The sequence below is a fragment of the Balaenoptera acutorostrata genome, chromosome 18 (genome assembly GCF_949987535.1).
Source record: "Balaenoptera acutorostrata chromosome 18, mBalAcu1.1, whole genome shotgun sequence".
NCBI lineage: Eukaryota > Metazoa > Chordata > Mammalia > Artiodactyla > Balaenopteridae > Balaenoptera > Balaenoptera acutorostrata.
In genome coordinates, this window is record NC_080081.1 from 39,307,957 (window position 1) to 39,320,376 (window position 12,420).

The 12,420-nt window shown below is 38.6% G+C and overlaps 1 protein-coding gene across 4 annotated transcripts in view; it reads left to right on the forward strand.

Annotated features, from left to right (window-relative positions):
* Window positions 1-224: 224 nt before the first annotated feature.
* Window positions 225-12,420, forward strand: part of PCDH9 (protocadherin 9) — a 979,957-nt gene continuing 967,761 nt past the window's right edge. For all 4 annotated transcript variants that reach the window (XM_057532785.1, XM_057532786.1, XM_057532788.1 and 1 more), the window contains exons 1-2: window positions 225-769; window positions 2,039-5,209. In XM_057532785.1, the coding sequence (XP_057388768.1) occupies window positions 2,174-5,209 (3,036 nt within the window). In that variant the 5' untranslated portion in view covers window positions 225-769; window positions 2,039-2,173. The remainder of the gene's footprint in view (window positions 770-2,038; window positions 5,210-12,420) is intronic.

The following is a 12,420-nucleotide window of genomic DNA, read 5'->3' on the forward strand; positions in this document are numbered from 1 at the left end:
CCGGCTCTCCCGGGGCCAGGATCGGGTCTCCGGGTTTTCGCGGCTGCCGAGGGGGCGCTGGGGAGGAGAGGCTGGCAGATAGTCAGCGCCTTCTTCCACGCCCAGCTGCGGCCGCCCGCACCGCAAGATACGGGCCAATCAGGGGCCGGGGGCGGGGCTTATGCCGTCACGCCCTCCCTCTGGGCTTATTGAGAGTTCTATCAAGAAATTCAGTTCAGAGAGAGGAGAGAAGGAGAGAGGGGCAAAGGAGAAGGGAGAGAGGGAGAGCGTGCCAGACAGGAAGGAGCGCCCTAGAGTCTCCGAAGCACGAAAGAGATAACCAATTAGGAATTTTGGGGGCAACTGTCACCCACCCCGAGAGCAGCCAGAGACTCACCATCACCCCAACTCTGACGTTTCCTACAAGAAGTTAGAGACTTAAGCAGTACTGACATCGGAGGGAAATGGTATGTTTGATGCTGTGGAAAATACCCCGGAGCTGAAGAAGTGCAACTGGATGTTGTGTGTGCGTTAAATACCAGAAGAGCTCAGACCCCGTGGGTAATAGAAACGAAATGTGGAGAGAATGACTAACGACAAATCTGTGAATTTGTTCTCTGGAGTTGCTAATTTGCCAGCCCGAAGCAACACATTTTACAAGGAGGAAACGTTTTGCTGCTTCTGATTTCTTCCCAAACTGGTGCTACCAGATGCATGGCTTTCTATGTGCTGAAACAGCTCATTTCTAACTGCAGCATACCGGGAAAGGGGAAAGGTTGAGGCAACTAACGTAAGTATAAAGTTTCACATGCACAATTGTAAATTTTGTGTTTAGATATGTCCTCGGTGTAGACGAGGGATGTTTGTTATTGGGTAGACGGTTGGGGCAGAGCTCACCTACTAGGCTGGATCTGCATCCCTACCTGCATCACTCTGCCGGAACTAATCGCGGGCATCATCTACCGTGCAGCCTAATGCAGATAAGATTAGAGCCTGGGTACTGACCAGTTCTACTCAAGTAGGTAGCTGCCTGGAGCCTTGCACCCGTTTAAATTGCAGTTAGGAGGGCATCTAAGCAGAAGGCTTTTTACCTGCGTTATTGAGTTGCAGTATTTACGTGTGGCAGATGTTACTAATACTACAACCGGAGATGGGGTTAAGAAACTGCATTTTCCCCCCTCTTTTATGCTCAGTAGAAAATATTGTGCTGTTACATGGAAATGTTAGCTGCGTTTCACTTATATCTTGGCACTCCCTTCCACCTCTAGGATAAGGAATCCTATGTTATTATATATATTCTAAAAGTTTTAATGTGTTTCTTAATTCTAATGGTGATAATTTGGCAACATGGAGAAATGAGAGCAAGGTCTGGGTAAGAAACTGAAGGTCTTGGTATTGTGCTTTTAGGCAATGAGGTTATACAGTGGCCAGAGACTTGCTTCTGACGCTGCAGCAGCATGTCCGGATGCTTGCTTCCCAGTAAAATTGTATTTAGAAGGCAGTTGAAGAACTGGGAGGAAAGAAAAAAGATAGTCTTTTTATAAGAAAGAGATGACTCAGTGTGGCAGAGAAGAAAACACATCACGTATGACATGTGAGAAAGCAGTTAGCAGGAACCATAGCTAAATAGTTAGTGTTTTTCACTGGCTCCCAAAAAAACTAAGGGAGGTGGGTTAGAAGCCAGGAGGCGGGTAAGACGGGGGGGGGGGGGGGGGGCGGATGGAGGGAGATGGGGAGGTGGGGGCATGGTGGTGGTGGAGGGGAAGAGGAGAACAAGAACGCATGTTTTGAATTAAACAGTGTCCTGAAAACAGTGTGGGTGAATACAGGTAAAAATAGCAGCTGTCTTTAATTCAAAAGTAGGTAATTTCATTTTCTCTGGGCAAATGCAACAAGCAGGGGATATTTAGTATTTTTATCCACAGAGTTAAGTTGCAAACAGTGGCAGAACAAACTGCCATGTTTACTAATATGCAGTGGGGAAATGTGTTGTGATATTTCGTGACTGTGTGCTTTTGTTTACTGAAGAATAATGTTGTCTATATGATTGTGTTGACAGTGGCTGTCTCCAAATAAGTCATGAGATGTAATGCATCCTCCAGCCCATGCACGCTTCCTCTTGCAATTCGTGCATCATTCCTCAGTGGAAACCTTTAAACCCTAAAATCCAGGAAAAGAAAATAAATACATTATCATGGACCTGAGGGATTTTTACCTGTTGGCTGCTCTGATTGCCTGTTTAAGGCTGGATTCCGCAATAGCTCAAGAACTTATTTACACTATTAGAGAGGAATTGCCTGAAAATGTGCCCATAGGAAACATACCAAAGGATCTGAACATTTCTCACATCAATGCTGCCACAGGGACCAGCGCCAGCCTTGTCTACAGACTGGTTTCTAAAGCTGGGGATGCCCCTTTGGTGAAAGTATCCAGTAGCACTGGCGAAATTTTTACAACCTCCAATAGAATAGACAGAGAAAAACTCTGTGCTGGAGCCTCTTACGATGAGGAGAATGAGTGTTTCTTTGAACTTGAGGTGGTGATCCTCCCCAATGATTTTTTCAGGCTGATCAAAATTAAAATAATTGTCAAGGATACCAATGATAATGCCCCCATGTTTCCATCTCCTGTCATCAATATTTCCATCCCAGAAAACACTTTGATCAACAGCCGCTTTCCAATTCCATCAGCAACAGATCCTGACACAGGCTTCAATGGTGTACAGCATTATGAATTGTTAAATGGGCAGAGTGTTTTTGGACTGGATATCGTGGAAACTCCGGAAGGAGAGAAGTGGCCGCAATTGATTGTTCAGCAAAACTTGGACAGAGAACAGAAAGATACCTATGTGATGAAAATCAAAGTAGAGGATGGAGGCACTCCACAGAAATCCAGCACAGCCATACTGCAGGTCACAGTAAGTGATGTAAATGACAACAGGCCAGTGTTTAAAGAGGGTCAAGTGGAGGTGCATATTCCAGAGAATGCTCCCGTAGGCACCTCTGTAATTCAGCTCCATGCCACTGATGCAGATATAGGCAGTAATGCTGAAATCCGGTACGTTTTTGGTGCCCAGGTCGCCCCTGCAACCAAAAGACTCTTTGCTTTAAATAATACTACTGGGTTGATTACAGTTCAGAGGTCCTTAGATCGAGAGGAGACAGCCATTCACAAAGTGACAGTGCTGGCTAGTGATGGCAGCTCCACTCCCGCTCGAGCAACGGTTACCATCAATGTCACTGATGTAAATGATAACCCTCCAAACATAGACCTCAGGTACATTATAAGTCCCATCAATGGCACAGTGTATTTGTCTGAGAAAGATCCTGTCAATACAAAGATTGCCCTAATTACAGTTTCAGATAAGGACACAGATGTGAATGGCAAAGTGATCTGTTTTATTGAAAGAGAGGTACCGTTTCATTTGAAGGCAGTATATGACAACCAGTATTTGTTAGAGACGTCCTCTTTGTTGGACTATGAGGGCACCAAAGAATTCAGCTTTAAAATTGTTGCCTCTGATTCTGGGAAGCCCAGTTTAAATCAGACTGCTCTGGTAAGGGTTAAGCTTGAGGACGAAAATGACAACCCACCAATTTTCAACCAGCCTGTAATTGAACTGTCAGTTGCTGAAAACAACCGTCGTGGGTTGTACTTAACAACTATTAGTGCCACAGATGAAGACAGTGGGAAAAATGCAGATATTGTTTATCAGCTTGGACCGAATGCCTCCTTCTTTGATCTGGACCGAAAGACAGGAGTTTTGACAGCCTCCAGAGTCTTTGACAGAGAAGAACAAGAAAGATTCATTTTTACAGTAACTGCCAGGGACAATGGGACCCCTCCCCTCCAAAGCCAAGCGGCTGTGATAGTTACTGTTCTGGATGAAAATGACAATAGCCCCAAGTTTACTCATAATCATTTTCAATTTTTTGTGTCTGAGAATCTGCCAAAGTATAGTACTGTGGGGGTAATCACAGTGACAGATGCAGATGCTGGAGAGAATAAAGCTGTGACTCTTTCCATTCTAAATGACAATGATAATTTTGTGTTGGATCCCTATTCTGGAGTCATAAAGTCAAATGTCTCATTTGACAGAGAGCAGCAGAGTTCCTACACTTTCGATGTCAAAGCCACTGATGGGGGGCAACCACCCCGTTCCTCTACTGCAAAAGTAACTATAAATGTCATGGATGTCAATGACAATAGTCCAGTTGTCATTTCGCCACCTTCTAATACTTCTTTTAAGTTGGTGCCTCTCTCAGCCATTCCTGGCTCCGTGATAGCAGAAGTTTTTGCCGTGGATATTGACACTGGGATGAATGCTGAACTTAAGTATACAATTGTGAGTGGGAACAACAAAGGCCTGTTTCGGATTGATCCAGTAACAGGTAACATCACTCTGGAAGAAAAACCAGCACCTACTGATGTGGGCTTGCACCGATTGGTGGTCAACATAAGTGACCTGGGATACCCTAAGTCTCTGCACACGCTTGTGCTTGTTTTTCTTTATGTTAATGACACTGCTGGCAATGCCTCCTATATCTATGACTTGATTCGCAGGACTATGGAGACACCATTGGACAGGAACATAGGCGATAGCAGCCAACCCTATCAAAACGAGGACTATCTCACCATCATGATCGCCATTGTCGCAGGTGCCATGGTGGTCATCGTCGTGATCTTCGTCACCGTTCTGGTGCGCTGTCGCCATGCATCAAGATTCAAAGCAGCTCAGAGAAGCAAGCAAGGTGCCGAATGGATGTCCCCAAACCAGGAGAACAAACAAAACAAGAAAAAGAAAAGGAAGAAAAGAAAGTCTCCCAAGAGCTCTCTTTTGAACTTTGTTACCATCGAAGAGTCCAAACCCGATGATGCAGTTCACGAACCCATCAATGGGACAATAAGCCTGCCGGCTGAGCTGGAGGAGCAAAGCATAGGTAGATTTGACTGGGGTCCGGCACCTCCAACCACCTTCAAGCCGAACAGCCCTGACCTGGCCAAGCACTACAAATCCGCTTCTCCACAGCCCGCTTTCCATCTTAAACCAGACACTCCGGTTTCCGTGAAAAAGCATCACGTGATCCAGGAGCTCCCGTTGGACAACACCTTTGTCGGGGGTTGTGACACCCTTTCCAAACGCTCTTCCACTAGTTCAGATCACTTCAGTGCCTCAGAGTGCAGTTCCCAAGGAGGCTTCAAGACAAAGGGCCCCTTACACACCAGACAGGTAAATGAGCACTTTTACTGGTCTATAAGTACTGCATACAAGTGCCCAGTCAACCAGTATTAACGTGCCAGTGTGTCTCTTGTTTTGGTCTAACTTTAGCTTAGTTATAAAGAGGGGAAAAAAAACTTGACCCCTTTTCTATTCCTCTGGGGCTCAGTCAAGAATTTTTAGAACAGCTTTGAAATTTCTGAGTTCTGAGAGTTATTTAAACTCCCAGTTTCCTTCAAATGGCAAAAGATGAAAAGAGGAAATTATTCCAAAATGTCCCAAGATAACGTTTGCTGAGGAAGAAAACCTGTCCTGATAGGCCAAATTCTGCTCCTGGGGTTTCCAAATTGACTGCTTCACGATTTTCACATTACCGTTTGATCTCAAAAGTCACCTTCAAATCTCAGGTTTTAAATGATGTTTGAAGGTGTGACTATAATTATGTTACAGCTGTGGTTGCTAAAGGGGTTAATTTTTTTTTAGTCTCTAAAAAAGATAGTAGAATATTAAATGTATATCAACTGTGAAGCACATGATTGTTGATAGATTGCAACTAAGCCATATAAGAAGTCTTCTCTTTAATTTCAGATGATTTTACTGTAATATAGTAAATTGGGGGTTGAATAGAAAGGATTGCAGATTGTCCACAATGGCAAAAGTCCTCTTTCAAAAAATAAAAAAATAAAAGAAGAAGGAATACTTTCTCCCTAATAGAACTGATTTATACAGAAAAGAATGAATCCATTGTAAATATTCTCTCATTTTAGTAATGCATAAGTGATCTGTCATAACTCATTTTAAACTGTGAAATATGCCATATGAAGAGGGATTAAGAGGCTGAGAAACTCATATTTCAACCAAATCCAGAATTAGTTTTTCTTAGGTCTAATAATTCCTTGTTAATAAAGATTTAAATGCAGCGCTGTCTAATTTATTTCACTGGTGCTTGTCTGTTGCCATGAAATTTGAGTGTCAATAATAGCCTGTAGATGGCACTAGGGTATCATGTCCCTTGTGCTGGCCAGCTGCCAATCCCACAGTAGCAAGGAAAGGGAGAGGGAAAGATCAAGCTGGTACTATAGCCAAAGATACCTTTGATTTAATGATAGTTGCTCTGGAGCAACTAGCATGTCAGTTCATTTGCTTGCTCTTTTGTGATCAGCTCTCACACACCAACTTTCTAGGATTTTGTAATCCAAGTTCTATCTTTGTTGGTATTGAGTCCACCTATGGTGATGACCCATCTGAATTTGTTAAAAATAAGGAACATACAGATTTTAGAGAATCAAGTAAAGCAAAATAAATTTTCAGGATAGTATTGACAGTCATTGCTTAGTATTTGAAAAGTCAAGAGTTTTTCTTCTTTTTTTCCTGTGGTGGTGGGACGGGTGAGAATGGTCTATTGAAACTCTGTCTCTCACCATCCAATGTTTGTTGCTCTGCAGTGACTTTAAGGTTTCATGGTAGTAAGATATTTATTAAAATAATTTTGGCAGTGAATCACAGAGATTCTTTCAGAACATTGAGTATAACTCCTACGATTTTACAACTAAAATCTACATTTCTTAAAAGATTAAATATCTACAGCATTTAGAAAGTACAAGAGCTTGAATGCACAGGATGAAAGGAATTAAAATAAGTCAGTTTGGAAGTTCTAGAGGAGAATATGAAGTTATTGGATATACATAGAATTTGGAATGAGTATTTTCATGTTAACTTCATGAGCTTTTTAAAAGAGGTTTGATGTTTTAAAGTTAAGAAAATATCTGAGTTTAGTAGAGGTTTATAAATGTTGGTAAATAGTTAATCATGATGAGAAAAGTAATTTTTGAAACTAAGTGGATTTAAATATAAAGTTGCTATTTTAATGAAAAGAAAACATGGCTTTTTATTATTTGCTTTTAATGGGAAAGTCACTCAAAATACTGATGATATTTTATGATTTGCATAATATCTTGAAAAATATAACACGATTTAAAACTTTTCATATAAAATCTGAAATTTGTTTTCCAAAGACACATGCTGATATTATTCCCACGTCGTCATCTTTCTTTTCATATTATGTGTGGTGGGTATTATGAGCATTGATGTACAGACCCACTTTTTCTGACTTCTTCCCCAAAGTTGAATCTATATATAGTACAGTGACATAAACATTAAGTGCATTTCAGCAAAGTATGGGAAAGATCTTTTGTCGAGGCTTAGCCAGTCATAGGAAATTTGTTTGTATGATGTAATCCTTGAAATAAGATGCTGAGTAATTCTCTAACTGGAACTAAAGTGCATTTTAGACATTCCTTGAGACCATGTGTTACCGTGCTGTTCTCCTTGTAGGCATTTCAATGTTCAAATTAGCTGTAATTCACTATTATGGTAAAGAGCTACTGAAATGGCTTTGCTTACTTACACCTTTTAGAAGTTTTCATGCTGAGAAAGAAAAATTGCAATGTTGTAGAAAAGGAATACTTCTGGAAGTAAGGACAGGTGATGGTGATAGCAATGTGTACAATTTTACTATGAAAGAGGCATATTTTCTATGAATGAAGAACACACATATATATACTATCCTTTAAATTATTTTTTCACTGAACTATATGGCTGTTATTAAAGATGTTCTAGTTAAGCTAAAAAGTAAAAATTCTTTTTTTTAGCTCCTTCACTTCAACTAGTGGCTTCACGTAAATACAAAATGTGCTCCTGAAGCAACACAATTTTGAAAAAGTAGGGTTTATTACAACAAAAGCTTTCAAAGGAATTTATAAACTAAGGTATAATCTGTGAAGATTTTTAGTTGAGTGGACAAGGATTGCTGTTAACAGAAACACCTTTTCACTTTATGGTGCTAGTTGATGTGTGGGGTAAAATGCAAGATTCTTGAGCAAAGGGTTACCAAACTTAAATATCATGAGTTTGTATTGTCTGTGCAATGAAAACATAATGTCTGACATTTACACCATGAGTTTGATTGTAGTTCATTGATTCTTATTTTGTCTGTCCTTTTTTCCCCTGCTGTTTTCCCTCATATGATATAAAACAATCATAAACCACATTCCTCAACCACTCTGTTTTACTAAACTTTCATTTTCCTTGAATATAACAAATCTGTCACTGAATCTTCCACAAATTATTTTTTTATGAATTTTGGGAAGTACCCTTAGTATTCACAGATTGAATGAAATGTCCCTTTTTGAAAGAGCTAGATTATATCTTGATATTTATTCATAAATAAACAAAGTTCACTGTTATAAAGGTTGAGAAGATGACAACATTATCATTTCCAATAGGGCTTTAAATGATAAAGCCCATTGGTATATTTAAATGTCCCTTTTTGAAAGAGCTAGATTATAACTTGATATTTATTCATAAATAAACAAAGTTCACTGTTATAAGGTTGAGAAGATGACAACCATTATCATTTCCAGTAGGGCTTTAAATGATAAAGCTCATTGGTATAGTTTCTCTAAAAGGAAAATATCTTCTTAATGAATATGATTTTTAAAAGATAACATTAAGTTCTCAAATTGTAAGGTGTCTCAGAATCATTTGGAATGTTTCTTAAAACATGGGTTGTTGGTCCCCAATCCCAGAGGTTATGGTCCAGTATCACTAGGGTCAAGCCTGAAAATTTGCATTGCTGACAAGATCCTAGGTGATACAGATGCTGTTAGTCCAGGGACCACACTTTGAGACCCACTGCCTCAGCATATTGGGACCAGAAATGTCAGCCCCTTTCCCTTTCAGTTTATCATTTCCAGAGGACCTGTTTTTGCATACTCCAACTCTCAGCTCTTATTGACAGCAGTTTTATTGTAGCTGGAAGCTTTACAGTTAGCTGTTTATTGCTGTTTCCCAGCCTGGTTGACAGCATTTGGGGAATTAATTTTCTTGGCCCCATTGTGCTTTTGGCAGGGGTATAAATGAAAATGTTAAAGAATTAAAAAAGTGACCTATTTACATTTGACAACTTCTTACGGTAATAAAGCAATCTGTAATAGTTGTACTGTGAGTTTGGTTCAGGGTAAACAGTTACGTCTAATTTTCTAAATGAAATGCTTATTTTAGAGCTTAAACATCCTTACTTTAACTTTTCACAATCTAGAGTATTTGCTCATATATACATTTGTGTATATATTGAAGAAATTATATATTGAAAACGTGTTTGCATGCCATACTCAAGTGTATACATATACTTTTATAGCATAAAGGGAATTAGTTTATTCCCAATCATTCAGAGATACTATATTACTTTTATGATTACTTTTCATTTTTGAGAATCCCACTGCAGCTGTTACTGAAATGCTGTTATGTCATGTAAAATGCACAAGATAGTCATAGAATTTCTATTTAGAACAGTAAGAAAGAAAAATGAAATTGAAAGTGAAGGGAGCAAATGTTAATTAATGTGAAGCTAGCAAAAACTTTTATTTTAAACTGTTAAATTTTGCAGTATACTGTGAGGGATGAACATAGGTGGCATATGGAAAAAATTGCTCCTCAAGATGCAAATTATATTTAAAATGTTATCAGTTGTGATTTTTGTTTCTACTCCTTTGCTAAGTGATCTATGTCATGAAATTAGTAGATACCCAGACCCCTTGGATATTCATTCCGGAATTTGAAATGACCATGGGCCATCCATTCAGCCTGGCTACCTTTCCTCTTGGTTTTGTGAGACAAATATTTTATATTTTTTTTCAGTTTGATACACCTAAGGTATAAAATTCAAGTTACACTTTAGCCTTTGTTGCTAATAACCTTAAGGAGAATAAAAGTAAAAAGTTACCACTGTATTGGGCATGGACATGTCTACTGATTACTGAACATTTGTTAACATAGAGAAAATAATTTCAGTAGTTAAAATATTCTATTATCTTATTTTTAAAATTTTGTTGCAATGAATTCTATATATAAGCAACACCATAAACTGATGTTCCCTTAGCTTCAGATGAGTCATCCTCATGTTGTCACAGAACAGGCTTTGGCATCATTAAAATTACCTTGTAAATATTGTACTTGTACTAATGTGTTATATTCTTATGGTGTATGCATAGTCTTATTAGTTAAATATTTCAAGCTAAAATTTATCTTCTCATAATAGCACAAATTAAAATATAATACATGAAATAGTAAAACAGAATTTGGACTTAATACAAAAGCTCAGATCTAAAATCAGATTTCCTCATAACCAGTTCTGAATTATTTTGACTCTTAAAGTTTCATTTTCTTATTGACATATAGGAGATGTATGTAAATTACACCCAAAATATTAGAAATGGCATCTTCATGAATTATTTTTCACATTACATTATTTTACATGACAGTACTGAGGTAGGAAAATGAAACCTTTAAATTATCTTCTTATAAGCTCTGTTTTCACAATTATTTTTAATATGTTATTTAGATTGTTTGATTTCTAAATTTTGCGGGTTGGGGAGTGGGGTAATGCAGAAATCCACCAAATGGGAAAAGCTATAGTGCTTGTGTTGGTCCAGCAGTACCAGATTGAGTGTTTGCAGAATTCGAGACCATGTCAACTGCATGGCTCATTTTTAGTACTTTCTCAGTTTGATTTTGTCAGAGTTGAGCTCTTAGCTTGCATGCAGGCTAAAGAAAGAAAACTGTGGATTGTTTACACTTTCACTTAAAATCCTTGCAGTAAGTTTTCTCTGAATTTAGTCTGGTGTTTTCTTGAAGGGGACCCTCTATTGAAACTATAAATTCGTCTCTTGGTAATATTAACAAATCAGTTAATATCACATATTTCATGTAGTTGGAAACTAAGCAAGAATTGTTTTATGTGTATTTTTAAGCTTTTGCTTTCTTGACAGCTGATTTTATGTTTAATATATTTCTCAGAATTTATTACATACCAGAGCCCTAAAATTTATATCAGGTTTGTTGAAATATGACACTAATCACAGACCAGGTATTCGTGAGAATTCAAGAATGCAAGTCAACAAGGGGCTCGCTTTAAAGTTGTAAGTATCTAGAGGCATAGGAGTCATGTTCAATAAGTAATAATGCTAATGTGTTATGACCTTTTTAAAGGTTAGCTCCCCTAAAATTTATATCGGATCACAAAAGCAAATCCAAATGTAGAAATATGACGTCTCAATTACAAAAGGAAATATACTTCACTGTTTAAGATTTCATGAGTTATTTCAGATAGCTGTTAAATCTGTCCAACATTTCATTTGGAAAGGAACACATGCTTTTTGCCTTTGTTTGATACAAACCTATTGGGCTGTCAGTCATCAGAAACATAGAACAAGAAAGATATATTACCATGATTGACATTTTGGTTTTGATTTATATTCTTTTTTTCCCTAAGTCAAGATTCATTAAAATGTGAAGTTCATAAATAAGTTCTACCCATTCTTTAACAGTAAAGAATGATGGCAGGAATAAACTGGGAAAACAATCCATATGTAATCTCTCTCACTCATACTGTTGTCCTATAGGCAGTTTGTTGCCTATAGAAAAGAATAGTGGCAGAATTGGAATTTTCTGAGCCATAATATATAACGTTAAAGCATTCAGAACTTGAAGTCATTCATTAAGAATTTGTTTTTACATACTTATCCATTATTTAAATGGCATGTGAAAATATTTCCCCCCTATCTTTAGTGGTTTGATTGATTACAGTGCTATATGCACACATCACATTTAAAATGATGGACTTGGGACCACCTGTACAGCTGTGAGTGGTGAAGATACATGCACAGGCAAGATCTGTGAAGCACATTTGATTGATTCTTTCTAGTCATTTTACACTAATTATCCCGGAATTCCTTGAGAAAATATATGAAATTAACTTATCTGTTCTTGAAAGGAGTATACTATAGCCTCACCACTCATTAATTTATGTAGATGTTGGGGGCTTCCCTGGTGGTGCAGTGATTAAGAATCCGCCTGCCAATGCAGGGGACTCGGGTTCGAGCCCTGGTCCAGGATGATCCCACATGCCGTGGGGCAACTAGGTCTGTGTGCCACAGCTGCTGAGCCTGCGCTCTAGAGCCCGCACGCCTAGAGCCCGTGCTCCGCAACAGGAGAAGCCACTGCAATGAGAAGCCCGTGCACCGCAGCAAAGAGTAGCCCCCGCTCGCCTCAACTAGAGAAAAGCCCGGGTGCAGCAACAAAGACCCAGTGTAGCCAAAAATAAAATAAATTAAATAAATTAATTTAAAAAAAGAACACCATTCACTTTACAGCAGTGCACCATA